Here is an 18005-nt window from a genome sequence, read left to right as displayed (position 1 = left end):
TATTTTTTACAGTTTTCTTCCTGTAATTAATATCTAGTTTCAAAGCATTGTGGTCAGAACAGATACTTTATATGATTTCAGTTTTCTTAAATTTACCAAGGCTTGATTTGTGACCCAAATATGATCTATCCTGGAGAATGTTCCATGAGAACCTGAGAAGAAAGTGTATTCTGTTTTTTTTGGATGGAATGTCCTATAAATATCAATTAAGTCCATCTTGTTTAATGTATCATTTAAAGCTTGTGTTTCATTATTTATTTTCATTTTGGTTGATCTCTCCATTGGTGAAAGTGGGGTGTTAAAGTCCCCTACTCTTATTGTGTTAATGTTGATTTCTCCTTTTATGGCTGTTAGCATTTGCCTTATGTATTGAGGTGCTCCTATGTTGGGTGCATAAATGTTTACCATTGTTATATCTTCTTCTTGGATTGATCTCTTGAACGTTATGTAGAATCCTTCTTTGTCTCTTGTAATAGTTTTCATTTTAAAGTCTATTTTATCTGATAATGAGTATTGCTATTCCAGCTTTCTTTTGATTGCCATTTGCATGGAATATCTTTTTCCATCCCCTCACTTTCAGTATGTATTTGTCCCTAGGTCTGAAGTGGGTCTCTTGTAGACAGCATATATACAGGTCTTGTTTTTGTATTCATTCAGCCAGTCTATGTCTTTTGGTTGGAGCTTTTAATCCATTTATATTTAAGGTAATTGTCGATATGTATGTTCCTATTACCATTTTCTTAATTGTTTTGGGTTTGTTATTGCAGGTCCTTTTCTTCTCTTGTGTTTCCTGCCTAGAGAAGTTCCTTTAGCATTTGTTGTAAAGCTGGTTTGGTGGTGCTGAGTTCTCTTAACTTTTGCTTGTCTGTAAAGGTTTTAATTTCTCTGTCAAATCTGAATGAGATCCTTGCCAGGTAGAGTAATCTTGGTTGTAGGTTTTTCCCTTTCATCACTTTAAATATGTCCTGCCACTCCCTTCTGTCTTGCAGAGTTTCTGCTGAAAGATCAGCTCTTAGCCTTATGGGAACTCCCTTGTATGTTATTTGTTGCTTTTCCCTTGCTGCTTTTAATATTTTTTCTTTGCATTTAATTTTTGATAGTTTGATTAATATGTGTCTGACGTGTTTCTCATTGGATTTATCCTATATGTGACTCTCTGCGCTTCCTGGACTTGATTGACTATTTCCTTTCCTATATTAGGGAAGTTTTCAACTATAATCTCTTCAAATATTTTCTCAGTCCCTTTCTTTTTCTCTTCTTCTTCTGGGACCCCTACAATTCGAATGTTGGTACGTTTAATGTTGTCCCAGAGGTCTCTGAGACTGTCCTCAATTCTTTTCATTCTTTTTTCTTTATTCTGCTCTGTGGTAGTTATTTCCACTATTTTATCTTCCAGGTCACTTATCCTTTCTTCTGCCTCAGTTATTCTGCTATTGATTCCTTCTAGAGAATTTTTAATTTCATTTATTGTGTTGTTCATTGTTGTTTGTTTGCTCTTTAGTTCTTCTGGGTCCTTGTTAAACATTTCTTGTATTTTCTCCATTCTATTTCCAAGATTTTGGATCATCTTTCCTATCATTACTCTGAATTCTTTTTCAGGTAGACTGCCTATTTCGTCTTCATTTGTTTGGTGTGGTGGGTTTTTACTTTGCTCCTTCATCTGCTGCATATTTCTTTGTCTTCTCATTTTGCTTAACTTACTGTTTTGGGGGTCTCCCTTTCACAGTCTGCAGGTTCGTAGTTCCTTTTGTTTTTGGTGTCTGCCCCCTACTTGTGAGGTTGGTTTAGTGGTTTGTGTAGGCTTCCTGGTGGGGGGTACTGGTGCCTGTGTTCTGGTGGATGGGATGCATCTTGTCTTTCTGGTGGGCAGGGTTACATCCAGTGGTGTGTTTTGGGGTGTCTGTGAACTTAGTATGATTTTAGGCAGCCTCTCTGCTAATGGGTGGGGTTGTGTTCCTATCTTGCTAGTTGTTTGGCATGGGGCTTCTAGCACTGGAGCTTGCTGGCCGTTGGGTGGAGCTGGATCTTAGTGTTGATACGGAGATCTCTGGGAGAGCTCTTGCTGATTGTTATTACATGGGGCCAGGAGGTCTCTGGTGGCCCAATGTCCTGAACTTGGCTCTCCCACCTCAGAGGCTCAAGCCTGACACCAGGCCAGAGCACCAAGACCCATCAGTCACATTGCTCAGAAAAAAACGGAGAAAAAAAGAAAGAAAAAAATAATTATTAAAATAAAAAATCATTAATATAAAAAAATAGAAAAGTAATAATAAAAAAAAGAGAGCAACCATACCAATAAACAAATGAACCAATGATAACAAGCGCTAAAAACTATGCTAAGATAAACATAAAAATCAGAAACAAGTCAGTCACGGACAGCAAATCCCAAGTCTGCAGTTGTCAGTTGTTCCCAAAGTTCACTGCCTTAATTTTGGGTTGATTCGTTGTCTATTCAGGTATTCCACAGATGAAGGGTATCTCAAGTTGGAGATTTAATCCACTGCTCCTGAGGTTGCTGGGAGAGATTTCCCTTTCTCTTCTTTGTTCGCACAGCTCCTGGGGTTCAGCTTTGGTTTTGGCCCCACCTCTGTGTGTAGGTCACCTGAGGGCATCTTTTGGGAAGTCTGAGGTCTTCTTCCAGCATTCAGTAGGTGTTCTGTAGGAGTTGTTCCATGTGTAGATGTATTTTTAATGTATTTGTGGCTAGGAAGGTGATCTCTACGTCTTACTCCTCTGCTATCTTGAAGCTGTATGATCTTTTTTATGTGTTGTTGGATTCAGTTTGCTAGTAGTTTGTTGAGAATTTTGCATATATATTCATCAAATATATAGGCCTCTAATTTTCTTTTTTGGTGGTATTTTTGTTTGGTTTTGGTATCAGGGTGATGGTGGTGTCATAGAATGTCTTTGGGATTGTTCTTCCTCTTCAGCCTTTTTGGAAGATTTTGAGAAGGATCAGTGTAGGTTCTTCTTTGTATGTTTGGTAGAATTTGCCTGTGAAGACATCTGCTCCTGTACTTGTTTGTAGGGAGATTTATTTTTTTTATCCTTTATTACAGATTCTGTTTTACTTCTAGTGATCAGTCTGTTTATGTTATCTATTTCTAATTGATTCATTTTTGGTAGGATGTATGTTTCTAGAAAGTTGTCTATTCTAGGTTGTCGAATTCTTTGGCATATAATTTTACATAGTATTCTCTTATTTTTTTGGTATTTCTGTGGTATTAGTTGTGATTTCTCCTCTTTCATTTCTTATTTTGTTTATTTGGGTTCTCTCTCTTTTCTTCTGGTGAGCCTGGCCTGAGGTTTGTCAATGTTGTTTACCGTTTCAAACAGCCACCTCTTGGTTTTATTGATTTTTTTTTCTATTTTTAATCTCTGTTTTATATTATTTTTTCTCTGATCTTTATTATTTCCTTTCTTTTGCTGACTTTAGGTTTTGTTTGTTCTTTTTCTAATTCTTTTGGATGGCAGTTTAGTTTGTTTATTTGAGATTTTTCTTGTTTTTTGAGTAAGGCCTATATGACTATGAACTTCCCGCCAAGAATTGCTTTTGCTGCATCCCATAGATTTTTGTAAGGTTGTGTTTTCATTGTCATTTGTCTCAAGGTATTTTTTAACTTTCTCTTTGATTTCATTGTTGATCCATTGGTATTTTAGTAGCATGTTGTTTAGTCTCCATGTAATTTTTTTTTTCTTGTTTCCTTTTCTGTGGTTGATTTCTAATTTCATGTTTCTGTGGTCAGAGAAGATGCTTGAAGTAATTTCTATATTCTTAAATTTGTTGGGTTTTGTTTTGTGCCCTAGTTATGTGGTCAGTCCTAGAGAATGTTCCATGTGCACTTGAAAAGAATGTGTATTCTGTTTTTTTGGGATATAATGTCCTGAAAATATCAATTAAGTCTAACTGTTCTACTGTATCATTTAGGATCTCTGTTGCCTCATTGATTTTCTGTCTTGAAGATTTGTCCATTGACGTGAGTGGGGTGTTAAAGTCTCCTGCTATTATTATATTCCCATCAGTTTCTCCCTTTATGTCTGTTAGTATTTGTTTTATGTATTAGGTGCTCCTATACTAGGCACATGTATATTGAGTGTAGAATCCTCTTCTTGTATTGATCCTTTTATCATTATATAGTGCTCTTCTTTATCTTTCTTTGTAGCCTTTGTTTTAAAGTCTGTTTTGTCTGATATGTGTATGGCGGCCCCCACTTTCTTGTCATTTCTGTTTGCATGAAATATCTTTTTCCCATCCCCTCACTTTCAATCTATGTGTGTCCTTTGCACTAAAGTGGGTCTCTTGTAGGCAGCACATTGCAGGCTCTTGTTTTTTTATCCAGTCTGCCACTCTGTGTCTTTTGATTGGAGCATTTAGTCCATTGACATTTAATGTAATTATTGATAGATATTCATTTATTGCCATTTTAAACCTTGTCTTCCAGTTGATTCTATGTTTCTTCTTTGTTCCTTTCTTTTTCTTTTTTTGGTTTGATAATTTCCTTTTATTTTATGCTTGTGTTGTCTTCTTTTTGATTTTTGTGAATCTATTGTATGTTTTCGGTTTGTGGTTACCCTGTTTTTCAAGTATGTTAACCCCTACCTATATCTGCTTGCTTTAGACTGATAGTCATGTAGGCTCAAACACATTCTAAAAAAAAAAGAATCTACATTTTTTTACTCTGCTACCCCACGTTTTATGATTTTGATGTCCTCTTTTACATTTTCATGTTTACTTTGCTATTCCTTGTGTTTATCATTGCTTTCACAGAGTTCTTTTTCTTTTTGATCTGTATAGTGGCTTAATTAAGTGATTTACTTTCCAATTGTGATTTTCTCTTTCCTATATCTTCTTGTTTCTTTTCTATTTAGAGAAGACCTTTCAATATTTCTTTTAGGATAGGTTTAGTATTGCTGTATTCTTTTGCAGTTTTTGCTTGTCTGAGAAATTCTTTCTCTCTCCTGTTCTAAGTGATAATCTTGCTGGATAGAGTATTCTAAGTTGCAGATTTTTCCCTTTCAAGATTTTGAATATATTTTGCCACTCCCTTCTGGGCTACAGCATTTCAGTAGAGAAATCAGCTGATAGCTTTATTGGGGTTCTCTTGTAATTAACTCTTTGTTTTTCTCTTGCTGCCTTTAGAATTCTCTCTTTAACTTTTGCCATTTTTCTTATGATATGTCTTGGTGTAGGTCTGTTTGGGTTTATCTTGTTTGGGACCCTCTATGCTTCTTGTATCTGGATATCTGTTTCATTCTTTAGGTTTGGCAAGTATTCAGACATAATTTATTCAAATACATTTTCAATCCCCTTTTCTCTTCTTCTGGAATCCCTCTTATGTGTATACTGGCACACTTTATATTATCCCATAGGTCTCTTATGTTGCTTTCATTTTCTTTTCATTTGGCTTTCTGTCTTCTGTTCTGATTCGGTGACTTCCATTATTCTATCTTTCCGATCACTTATTTGTTCTTTTGCATTATTCATTCTGTTATTCACTGTTGTTAGCTCGGCTTTCATCTTGGCAGATGAATTTTATAAGTTTTCTTGGCTCCTCCTTATAGTTTCTAGTTACTTTTTACAGTAATCTGCATTTTTGTCAATAGCCTTTCTTAATTCCTTCAGTATTTTCATTACCGCCTTTTTGAACTCTGTGTCTGTTTGAATGAAGAGGTCTGTTTCATTGTTTGTTCGTACAGGGGAATTCTCTAAGTCTTTTAACTGGGAATGGTTCCTCTGCTTCTTCATTTTACTTACATTTCTTTTCCTCTGTGAGTTTAGGAGAAACAATTATCTACTGTAGTCTTGGAAGGCTGTGTATATGCGGAGGTGTCCCTGCATAGCTTGTGTGGGTTTAATATTTTTGGCTGCTTTTATTATGGATGCTTGCTGCCTCTTTCTTCACCGTGTGCTGGCTGTTATCCTCTTGATAATGGCCAGGGACCCGTGCCAATGGGGCCAGCGATTGGCACCTGCTCTTAGGTCTCTCAGTGGCGGCAGTGGCTAGTGCGAGCTCCCAGGGCCCGTGCTGGGCAGGGGCAGCAATTGGTGCCTGTTTGTGTGTCTTTCAGCAGCAGCCCGTGGGTGCTCCCAGGATGGGGGGGGGCAGCGAATGGTGCCTGCTCCTGGTTCTCTCAGAAGCGGCAGTGGCCTGCTTCTGTCTCTGGAGCCTGCAATGGCAGTGGCAGCTCATGCCCACCCCCAGAGCTCACGTTGGTGTTGGCAGTGTCCTTTTGCCTGAGAGCACACGCAGGGAAAGAACCTCCTATGGCGGTCCCGCACCTCTCCTCCTGTGCCCCCCAACAGTGGCGCCTTTCCTCTCTGTTTGGCGTAGGCTTCTTCCGCATACACCCCCAGTTGCCACACTCTAGCCCCTTCAGGCTGTCTCCACGCAGCCAACCCCAGTCCTCTCCCCTGGTCTGACCTCTGAAGCCCAAGCTTTAGTATCCAGCCCCCGCCCACACCAGTGGACAAGCATCTCAGGCTGGGGAGTGCAGGGCCTTGGTACCAGTCATCTGTGCAGGTCACTCTCTGTTTTGTCTTCTGCAGACCAGTTACTGCATTCTCCTCCAAGGCTCTGAAGCTCCCCCGCTGTCCAGGCTCATCTCCCTGCCAGTGAGGGGACCTCCCAGGGTGCAGGAACCTTTCCTCTTTCATAGCTCCCTCCCTAGGGTACAAGTCCTGTCTTGATTCCTTTCTCTTTTTTTTTGCTTTGCTTTTGTCCTTCCCAGTTACATGGAGATTTCTTTGCCCTTTTAGAAGTCTGAGGTCTTCTGCCAGTGTTCAGTAGGTGTTCTTTGTGAATTGTTCCACATGTTGATGTATTTTTGGTGTATTTGCGGGAGGAGGTGAGCTCCATGCTCTACTCCTTCGCCATCTGGATTGCTGTCCTGTAATGTTTGCCATTTAAATTATGGTATGTCTTGATGTAGGTCTGTTTGGGTTTATCTTGTTTGGAACCCTCTGTGCTTCCTGTACCTGGATATCTGTTTCCTTCTTTAGATTTGGGAAGTTTTAGCCATAATTTCCTCAAATATATCTTCAGTCCCTTTTTCTCTTTCTTCTACTTCTAGGATCCCTATTATGCGTTGACTGGCATGTTTTATATTATCCCATAGGTCTCTCATATTGCTTTCATTTTTTTTTTCATTTGGGTTTCTTTCTGCTGTTTTAATTGGGTGATTTCCATTGTTCTATCTTCCACGTCACTTATTTGTTCTGCATTATTCATTCTGCTATTCGTTGCCTTTAGTTTAGTTTTCATCTCTGCAAATGAATTTTATAATTTTTCTTGGCTCCACTTTCTAGCTTCTAGTTACTTTTTACAGTAATCTGCATTTCTGTTGATGGCCTTTTAAAATTCCTTCAGTATTTTCATTATCTCCTTTTTGAACTCTGTGTCCGTTAGACTGAAGAGGTCTGTTTCATTGTTTGTTCTTTCAGGGGAATTCTCTTGATCTTTTAATTGGGAGTGGTTCATCTGCTTCTTATAAGTATATAAATACTTACATTTCTCTTGCACTATGAGTTTAGGAGAAACACTTATCTACTGTAGTCTTGGAGGGCTATTTTATGTGGCAGCATCCCTGCGTAGCCTGTGTGGGTTTACTATTTTTTTGTGTGTGAGGACTGTTTTTCGTATGGATGCTGCTGCCTCTTTCCTCAGTGTATGCTGGTCATTATCCCCTGGATAAGAGGTGCGACTGGTGTTGTGATGACTAGAGCCTGCACTGGATATTGAGCGGGACCTCCTCTTTGCTCTTTGGTTGTCACTGCCCTGTCAGGGGCAGGGTCTGCTCCCTAGTTGTTGGAGTAGAAGCCCCCAGATACATTTCTGAGCTGTGTTTCTGATCTGCAGTGTGAGGTAGGTGGGATTAGAGTACTCCCACTAAGAGAGGAGCTGCTGAGTATTCCTCCGCCAGAGCTGTTCACCAGTGAGTGTCCTCTGCTGTGTCACTTTTCACCTGTTGTGTGGGCTCACAGAGGACACTGTTGTTGGACTGCCATTGGCCCTGCCTCAACTGTGGAAATTCTGGCAGTCAGGCATTGTTTTCACAAGGCCACCAGCACAGATCCACTGAAGTCAGGTCCCAGGACTGCAGTAGTTGTGCGCCTGGACCTGCTTTGGGAGCTGTGGAGGCAGCTGAGACCCTGGCCTGGCCCAGCCCCCGTGTGCACATGCCCACAAAGCCCACAGCTGCTAAGGCCAGACCTGCCCCAGCCGCGGGAGCACCCATTGTCTGTTCAGATGTCCCACAGGTGCTGAAATTACAAAGCTGGCGGCAGAGGTGTAAATCCATGGCTCATGCAGCCACAGGAAGAGATTTCAGCCCTGCATCCTAAGTTGCATGGCTCAGCTCTAGTTTCAGCTTCACGTCTGCATGTGGGCAACCTGCTGGTGTCTGCTCCCAGGGCCTGCAGAGGCAGCGAGGCAGCGCGTGGCGTGGAGCCGGCTGAGGTGGTGGCTGGGGTGCACTCCCTCGGAGCCCACGGAGGCGGGAGCCAGCGCATAGAGAAAGAGGCTGTAGTGGCAGCCCCACCCCTCGCTTTGCACGCCACTTAACAATGGCACTTCGCTTCTGTGGCAGGCCTGTGCTTCTCACGTGAACACTCCTAGTTGCGGCTGTACCACACTCCTTCAGGCTGTCTCTGCGCAGCCAACATCCACCCTCTCCCCGTGTCTATCCTCTAAATCCCGAGTTCCAGCACCCGCCCCTGCCCATACCAGCAGATGCGCGTCTCAGACTGGGGCGTTCAGGGCGGTGGCACGGACTGGTCTGTGTAGGTCTGTAGGTCTCTCTCTCTTCTGCCTGCCACAAACTGGTTGTTGCACTCTCCTCTGAGCCTCTGAAGTTTCTTTTCTGTCGCGGCTGATCTCCCCGCTGGTGAGGGGGCTTCCCAGGGTGTGGGAACCTCTTCTCTCCTTTCAGCTCCCTCCCAGGGGCACAGGTCCCATCTCGCTTCCTCTTTTTTTTTTCCTTTTGCCCTTCCCAGTTACCTGGAGCTCTTTCTTGTCCTTTCAGGTGTTTGAGGTCTTCTGCTAGTGTTCACTAGGTGTTCTTTGAGAATTGTTACCTTTGTAAATGTATTTTTGATGTATTTGTGGGAGGAGGTGAGTTCCCCGTCCTACTACTCCGCCATCTTGAGCCCCTAAAATTTTTTCTTTTCTAATGGATGAGGGAGATCTTTATCCCTTAATGAAGAATGTCTTTTTCATGAAACTCGATTTCCAGTGTTTGCTTCAAGAAGTGAGAAGTTTTCTTGATTCCAACTCTAAATTTGTCCTGAACTAGATACCCAGCAAAATCAAATTATTTTTAGCAGATTGTCAGTGAGATTATTTTTTGTACTTGTGTGCAGTCCTAAAATTTCCCCGCTAGGTACAGCCAAGATGATAGTTCGGACTCCCTGCCAGTTGCTCTTCTCTACAGAGGTGCCATTTTTCTAATTTGGCTTTGAATTATACCAGGACTCTGAATCCAAAGCACACAGATTGCATAATTGTGTACCTAGGCTTAGGTGACAATGACTTCATCGTACTTACCATAGCCAATTACTGTGTAGGTCATAGTGAAAAGTTATGCTTTAATAGGACAGAGCACTATACATTGAAGGCTTAGCTTACATTTATTTTTGAAACTGCTAGTCTTGTGTGGGAGGGCCAAACTCTTACATTTTGGTCAGAAAGTGAGGTTTGCCAGAGTGCCTGCTTCCAAATACGTGTTCCTACTGCGCAAATCATTTCTTTGCCATTAGCAGCATTCGCTCTGTTTGCTTATTGCAAAGTTACCAAATGAGAAAACCACCTTTTTGCTTCCTACGGAAAGAACTACATTTCTGTTTCATTCCAGGTAAGACAGTGTGATGGTTCATTTTATGTGTCAGTTTGACTGGTCACAGGGTGACCAGGTTAAAATTTATTTCTGGGTGTGTCTGACAGGGTGTTTCTGGATGGGAGTAGGATTTCAACCAGTAGACTCGGTAAAGTAAAATGCTGCCTCCATGTGTGTGGGCATCACCCAGTCCGTGGAGGGCCTGAGTAGAAATGGCGAAGGAAGGAGGAATTTGCCCCTCTTTGCTTTCTGTCTGCATGCTTGAGTTGGGACATCTCATCTTCTCTGGGTTTTTTTTAGAAATTCACGTTCTTTTATTTATTTATTTATTTATTTATGACTGTGTTGAGTCTTCGTTTCTGTGCGAGGGCTTTCTCTAGTTGCGGCAAGTGGGGACCACTCTTCATCGCGGTGCGTGGGCCGCTCACCATCGCGGCCTCCCCTGTTGCGGAGCACAGGCTCCAGACGCGCAGGCTCAGTAATTGTGGCTCACGGGCCCAGTTGCTCCGTGGCATGTGGGATCTTCCCAGACCAGGGCTCGAACCCGTGTCCCCTGCATTGGCAGGCAGATTCTCAACCACTGTGCCACCAGGGAAGCCCCTCTTCTCTGGGTTTTAAACCATTGGTTCTCAGCCCTTCAGACTTAAATGACTTACCCCACTGGCTTTCCTGGGTTTCTAGCTTGCAGGTTGTGGGACATCTCAGCTTCCAGAATCATGTGAGCCAATTCATCATAATAAATCTCCATATAATATATATAATTAATATATTATTAATATATTAACTTTAATATAATTTTAATTATGATTTAAGTATTTAATATTTTAATATTAAATATAGTATATATTTAAAGCATATATTTATATATGTTTTATTATGTAATGTTATATGTATATTATTATATATATTAAATCTATATCTTTATATCTGTCTAGTCATCTCTCATGAATTTATCTGTTATCTTTCATTTGTCTATCTCTCCTACTGTTTCTATTTCTCTGGAAAACCCTAACTAATATAGATTTTTACTTTTATTGCCCCCCTTTTACAGTGATTAAACTGGGGCAATGAAGAATATATAATACACGCAAAGTCACATAGCTTACCCTCAGAGTACTCTTAAACACCAGACTATACTGCGTATAAATAAGTTGATTAAAATTTGCTTTAAATTTAATATTTCAGGAACAAAACAAACACAAAGTAAGGAATTTCTGTTTTATATACATTTCCTAAATGATACTTAGGAAAATCATTTATGTCTCTGATATAAGTTTTTTTGGGGGGGGGGGAGGGTAAACAGAAGGTATAGCATATAAACTGAAACTAGAGTATAAACTATGGGTTCTTTCATTTAGAATCAGTCTTGGCTCCTTTTAAAAAACATTTGTGTTTCTCAAGCAGGAAATCAGACATCTTTGCCATAGCCCCATTTAAAAAATTGTGGTAAAGTATACAACATAAAATTGGTCATTTTAATCATTTTAAGTGTACAATTCAGTTGCATTAAGCATATTCATATTGATGTGCAACCATCATTACCACCCATCTCCAGAACTTTGTAGTCATTCCAAACAGAAACTCTATATTCATTAAAAAACAATTCCTCATTCCTACCCCACTCAGCCTTTGGTAACCTCTACTGTATTTTCTGTTTATGAATTTGTCTATTCTTGGTACTTCATATAAGTGGAATCATACAGTATTTTCCCTTTTGGTCTGGCTTACTTCACATAGCAGAATGTTTTCAAGGTACATCAATGTTGGAGCATGTATCAGAATTTCATTCCTTTTTAAGGCTGAATAATAGTCCACTGTATGTACCTACCATATTTTATCAGTTCATCTGTTGATACACATTGGGGTTGTTTCTACCTTTTGGTTCTTCTGAATAATATCTCTGTGAACACTGGTATACAAATATCTGTTTGAGTCCCTTCTTTCAATTCTTTTGGGTATATATGTGAAGTAGAATTACTGGATCATATATGGTAATTCTATCTTTAACTTTTGAGGAACTGCCAAACTATTTCCCACAGTGGTTATACCGTAATACATTCCCACCAGCAACGTATAACGGTTCCAATTTCTCCATATCTTCACCAGCACTTCTTATTTTCCTCTTTTGGGGGGATGGTAATAGCCATCTTAATGGTACAAAGTGGTATCTAACTATGGTTTTGATTTGTACCTAATGACTAGTGATGTTGAGCATCTTTTCATTTGTTGGCCATTGTATATCTTCTTCAGAGAAATGTCTGTTAAGTCTTTTGCCCATATTTATTTATTTATTTATTTATTTATTTATTTATTATTTTTGGCTGCACCAGGTCTTAGTTGTGGCACACAGGATCTTCGTTGTGGCATGCGGACTATTAGCTGTGGCATGCATGTGGGATCTAGTTCCCCGACCAGGGATCGAACCCAGGCCCCCTGCATTGGGACCGTGGAGTCTTACCCACAGGACCACCAGGGAAGTCCCTTGCCCATTTTTAAATTGGGTTGCTTGGGGTTTCTTTTTGTTTGTTTTTTGTGTGGGGTTTTAAGAGTTCTTCATATATTTTGGATATTAATCCCTTATCGAACATAAAATATGCAAATTATTTTCTCCCATTCAGTGGGATGTCTTTTCACTCTCTTGATAGTGTCCTTTGATGCACAGAAGTTTTAAATTTTGCTATAGTCCAATTTATTGTTTTCATTTGTTGAATGTCCTTTTGGTGTCAGCTCCAAGAAATCATTGCCAAATCTAATGTCATGAAGCCTTTTACCTAAGTAAGTTTTCTTTTAAGAGTTTTATAGTTTTAGCTCTTACATTTAGGACTTTGATCCATTTTAAGTTATTTTTTAAAATTTTGATATTATTCCAAATGTGGGTTACAGTAATAGTTTTCATCATTTTGAGTCAATTTTTGTATATGATGTAAGATAAGGGTCCAGCTTCATTCTTTTGCATGTGGCTATCCAGTTTTCCCAGAACTATTTGTTGAAAAAACTGTCCTTTTTCCACTGAATGGTCTTGGCACCCTTTTTGGAAATCAGTTGACCATATATGAGAGAGTTTATTTCTGTGCCATGACCTCATTTTGTACAAGTAGGAAATAATAGGCCCTATAATCCTTTTATAGGTATGCAATAGATACTTTCTGGTAATGTAATATATATAGTACAGAAGGTCTATGCCAGAAGGGCTATCATATATAATAAAAGGATATGGTAAAAAAAGAAGAAAAACAAATAACACCAAAAAAGATTTTAAAGCACATTATTTTTATTATAGATAGATAGATAGGCAAGTGTGGTCTGCTGTGGCTAATTAATAGTATGTTTATAATGGATGTACATGCTTTTCTATATACCAAAAGGTATAATATTTTTCTTTTATTACTTAACTAACACTTCTCTGACAACAAGGAAAGTCTGAACTTACTGAGCCTATTTTAAATAGCAAAGGACTGTTTTTGTTTTCCTGAATGTTACTTTAAAGACTGGTAAATTGAATTCTTTTAGGTCCCAACACATTAAATTTAAGAACAGTGAAAGAAAATCAATGAATAATTACAAAAACATGTAATTTCTATGAAGCAGAAATATAAAGTTTTTAAAATTTAAAACATCAGCAATTTCAAAAGATTTGCTGAATTAGAACTTTATAAAATATATATACACAAAATATCATCCCAGATGATCATGGATTTTTAAAAATAGTATATCACAACCCCTAAACTCTAACCCAAACCTACTACTGGATGTAGCTGGCCTACAATTTTTTACAGCAATTTAAAAAATAAAAGTTAAAAAAACCCTCCCAATTCTCTTGTGCTTAAGCACAGGTTACAATGTGCTGGCTTTGATTCTAATATCCACAAAGAGAATTTTAAAATAAAACAAGGACTTCACATAAATAATGTTTTACTTGTTATTAAGTATGTGACCAAACAAATTAAAATAAGTACTAACAACCAAAACATATCTTGATGTAACCAGTACATACACTCTTAAAGAATGACAAAGACGAATGAAGAAATAGTCTGTGAAAGCCACAAGCACCTTGTTTTAGAAAGAGCCCCAAACAACACAAAAAGGCAACATGTAAGAGGTAGTGTATCACCGGCTAAGATGTATATGCCCACTGGGGACCTGAATACAGCTTAGTATTTGGGAAAATAAGACGTATCAGACTGTGGCTTGCAATTTTTAGACAGAAGCATTGCACGTTTGGGAGCATTAGCCAGTATTGCTCCATAGTGCTTTGCGTCTCCAGCTGTCTAATGGGTACTTTGCTCTCAGACAGTCAAAAAATATAGAATATCCTGAAGAATTCCATGTTTATAAATGTTCAGTTCTAGGGAATTCTCTAAGAAAGCTCAGATCAATATAATTTTTAAAAGAATTAAATACTTATAGTCCTTTAAAAAAATGCCTTGTCTCCTTCTTAGGAGGAAGTCTTTTCTTCCTGAGATTCTTTAAGATTTAGCCAATGCTTTATTCCATGCATTTCATAATCCAATAGTACCTTTCTGTCTATATTTTTCCCTCTGCAGCAATTACCTGGCCAACAGCATGAATTCTGAACTAATTCAGAGACTTTAGAGAAAGCATACAGAACTGCTTTCAATGTAGTACTTCCGTTCAGTTTTGAGATGAGGAAGCTTTTGTACTTCAATTACTGGAAGTTGATTAGGGTCCTGGGTGTGAAAAAGGAATTTTGCTTTATGCCAGCTGCCATCTTGAATCTGTAAAATAAGAATGAAATGCTTTAATCTGAATTGTTTCATTAGCAGCAGACAGTGTCCTTCATAGACAATGTAGACTTATTTTAAGGATCAGAAATAATGAACAGAAAGTGCCTAGAACGATGCCTGGCACAGAGTAAATGCTCAAAAAACGGTAACAATTACTATGAATAATTGAAAATATGTGCTTATTCCTTTCTCTAAATGGCATTGTGTGTTCTGATTTTTCTTTTGAGGGTTTCTGCTTCTGTTGTCTGTGGATCATTGGACCAGATATGAATTTAAAAACTGCACTATTCCTAATATGAGTAATACCCATCTGCTTTGTGTTCCTTTATTTGGGACTGATGCTTCAGGATGGGCATTTTTCTTGGATGAAAGGGAATGAGCTAGCTCAACCTCTCTGTACTTTAGGCAGGAAATAAGCAGAATCACTTCAGTAGAAGTAAATTATAATTACGTTGAATCATCTTTTAGGTTTCTTTTTTTCCATTCTGTGGTTACCGTTCATATAGTTTCTTTCATTCCTCTCTTCCTTTCCTTCTAAGCCTTTCTGTTTCTCTTTATTACTGTATGCTCTTTTGTTTCTGGTAAATTCTGTTACGGATCAAAAACTATTTATTAGATGATTAAGATTCAAGAAGACAAAATAGAGAAACACAGTTGACTAGTTTTGTGAAGCTTTATATACAGGAGTTTATTCATTTACTCATTCACAGAATTATCATGGTATAAATTTTAAAGTTTGAAGGAGCTTTAGAAATTATCTAAACTATAAATTCCACTTTATGTTAAGGCAATTGAAGCTCACAGAAGATAAATTACCAAAGTCATAAGCTTGGTGTAATAACTAGAATAGAGTTCCCTGTGTAAGACGCTGTCAGATTAACTTCATTAAATCTCAAACAATATGTGTTGAACACTAAGTACATTTGGCACAGTTGAATAAGATGTAATCCTCCATTTCCTTACAGTGCTTGGAAAACATAAAGATGAATAAATTAGTTCTGGCTTCTGAATTCTAGCAACTTATAAATTTAGTTGGGGAGAGGAGAAACAAACAGCCATAATATAAGACTGTATATGATAAATGCAACATAAATAATGTAGACAATGAGTGCTAAGTCCCTCATTTCCAACTGGAAGTGTCAGGGAAAGCTTTGTGAATTCAGAATTTAAGATGATGGGCCTTAAAGTTTGCCTACAATTTCCAGTTGGTTAGAGGGGTAGAGAATGGCACTTCAGAGAAAGGGAATGACCTGAATAGGAAAAAACAAAACAGTTGGAAAAGTAGAATCTGGTTGTGAAAATAAGCCTAGCACGGGGTTTAAGTGCACAGATTTTGACTTGGAACAGATTTTGATAGAAACCCAAGTACAGCTATTCTCTTCACATATAAAATGGGAAGAATAAAAACCTACCTCACAGTATTGTGTGGATTAAATGAGTCTTCAATTAAAAGTCCCTAGCAGTGTAGCATGGCATTGACTTTGGAACTGTACACACCTGGGGTTGATTTCTTGCTCCTCTGCTAATTAGCTGTATGACCCTGAACAAGTTACTTAACCTCTGTGCCTTCACTTTCTTACCTATAAAATGATACTAATAGGAACTTCTTCACAAAGCTGTTATAATTAAATAATGTATGCAGTACATGGTACCTGTCATCTAATAAGTCTCCAATAATTAGTAGTAGGAATTGTTTTTGTTGTTATTATTATTATTATAAATAGATCAGGTGGACCACACTTTAGGGTACACAGTCAGTGAAAGGTAGAAAGGTAGGTTGGGGCCTGACTATTCTAACTGATGAATAAAGAGCTGATAAGTTTTGATTGTGTCTCATAAATAGTAGTGAGTCACTAAAAGTTTCGGGACAAAATCGTGAAAGTTAATTTGTTGGTAATATTGATCTCTTCACCTATAGAGAGTGAGCTGTATACTTCTGACTGTTTGCTTATGATTTTTCAAATACCCAAGAGCTGTTTATCTGAAAATGAAATGTGAAAAAGTAAAGCACTCTAGAAATGGTAAGAGATCTTAAATCATGGGCTTCATAGTACACCAGAACAGGAAACCAAGCTACTTAAAGAAATTAGGATGTATGTAAAGTGGACAACCCTGTACTATATAACAGGAGTCAGCAAACTCTTCTGTAAAGGGTTAGATAATAAATGCTTTAGGTTTTGTGGGCCATACAGTCTCTGTCGCACTTGCTCAACTCTGCCATTGTAGTGTGATAACAGCCCTGGATAATAAACAAACGAATGAGTGTGGCTGTGTTCCAGTAGCATATATGTACACAGACGAGTGCTGGGCTAGATTTGGTCTGTGGATTATAGTTTGCCGACACCTACTCTACAACGTAATGTTTTAAAATTATAGACTCTTCACTGTTATTTAATTTTAATAGGAAAAATGGGCTATGATTCAAATACTCATTTGTAGGGTCAATCTGCCGTTATGCCCATTATTTGGTATCAGGTATAGGGACTGACAAAATGAAATAAAGCTGACTTGCCTCTATAACCTGTCTTCCATGAAGTAATGAGATGCAGAATCACAGTGGTAAAAATATAGGAAAGAAATCATTTGTCTATATGCCCTATCTGCCATCTGTCTATCCATCCATCCATCTATCTATGATATAATTATTTCATATGGGGAATAAAAATTAAATTTGTGTATTAACACCTGTTTTGCATATAAAACTTCATGGATGACCAGTGGGTGTGACAAAAGTTGATATGATATAAGCAAACAATTGATTCTGAAAAATGTACGGTTATTATACATCAGGCCCATTAAAACTTACTACCCTTCTGTATCTGCAGTTTGCAATTAAAGTCTTACTCATTATATTAATTTTATATAGTTTTATCAATTTTAAGTTAGTTATATTGAACAATTCTAAAAGTGCCATTCCCTTACCTTGCAGTCATCTGAAAGCACTTTAGGTTCAAGTAGAGTGTTTTCTTCGAAAATCTGGCTATTCCATCCCTTGAAACCAATAGTCAATCCTGAGCCACTTGTCTGAGCACTTGTCCACACTGGAGTGTTTAGACAATGAATGGTGATGATATGGGTGGCTTCTGAGCTCAGTAAATGAAGGAAGTTCATCTGGACTTTTCCGACTCCAAACTCCAACTAATGTCATTGAAACAATATGCAAGTTACAAGATATGGCAATTGAAAGACTTATAGTTTGGAGAAACCTGAAGAAAGTCCTTGACAGGCCAGGGGTGGGGCAGGGGGGAATCCCTGATTTATAGCATTTTCTGATTTCCACCCCTATGGTGGGAGTTGCAAATACTCCCACCATGGCTGGTTTTAGGCTATCAAGGTAGTGTCATTAAACATGGAGTTTGCAAGAGACATTAATAGTAGGCTCTCCTGAGCAGTATGAGCTGGCTTTAGCGTACTACTAGGCTACTAGAT

The 18005-nt window shown here is 38.5% G+C and overlaps 1 protein-coding gene and 1 long non-coding RNA gene across 3 annotated transcripts in view; one reads left to right on the top strand and one right to left on the bottom strand.

Moving 5' to 3' along the window:
- LOC309604782 overlaps window positions 1-18005 on the top strand; it is a 58784-nt gene that overhangs the window by 28598 nt on the left and 12181 nt on the right. The window lies entirely within an intron of this gene.
- COL24A1 (collagen type XXIV alpha 1 chain) overlaps window positions 11116-18005 on the bottom strand; it is a 412921-nt gene continuing 406031 nt past the window's right edge. Inside the window, exons 62-63 of the mRNA XM_082408071.1 lie at window positions 17499-17714; window positions 11116-14567 (exon numbers count right to left, since the gene is read on the bottom strand). Coding sequence (XP_082264197.1) covers window positions 14421-14567; window positions 17499-17714 — 363 coding nt within the window. The 3' untranslated portion in view covers window positions 11116-14420. The remainder of the gene's footprint in view (window positions 14568-17498; window positions 17715-18005) is intronic.

Source organism: Balaenoptera borealis (genome assembly GCF_965194805.1).
Source record: "Balaenoptera borealis genome assembly, chromosome: 1".
Taxonomy (NCBI): Eukaryota; Metazoa; Chordata; class Mammalia; order Artiodactyla; family Balaenopteridae; genus Balaenoptera; species Balaenoptera borealis.
Note: the sequence above shows the minus strand (reverse complement) of the source record. Positions and strands in the feature narration are given on the sequence as shown.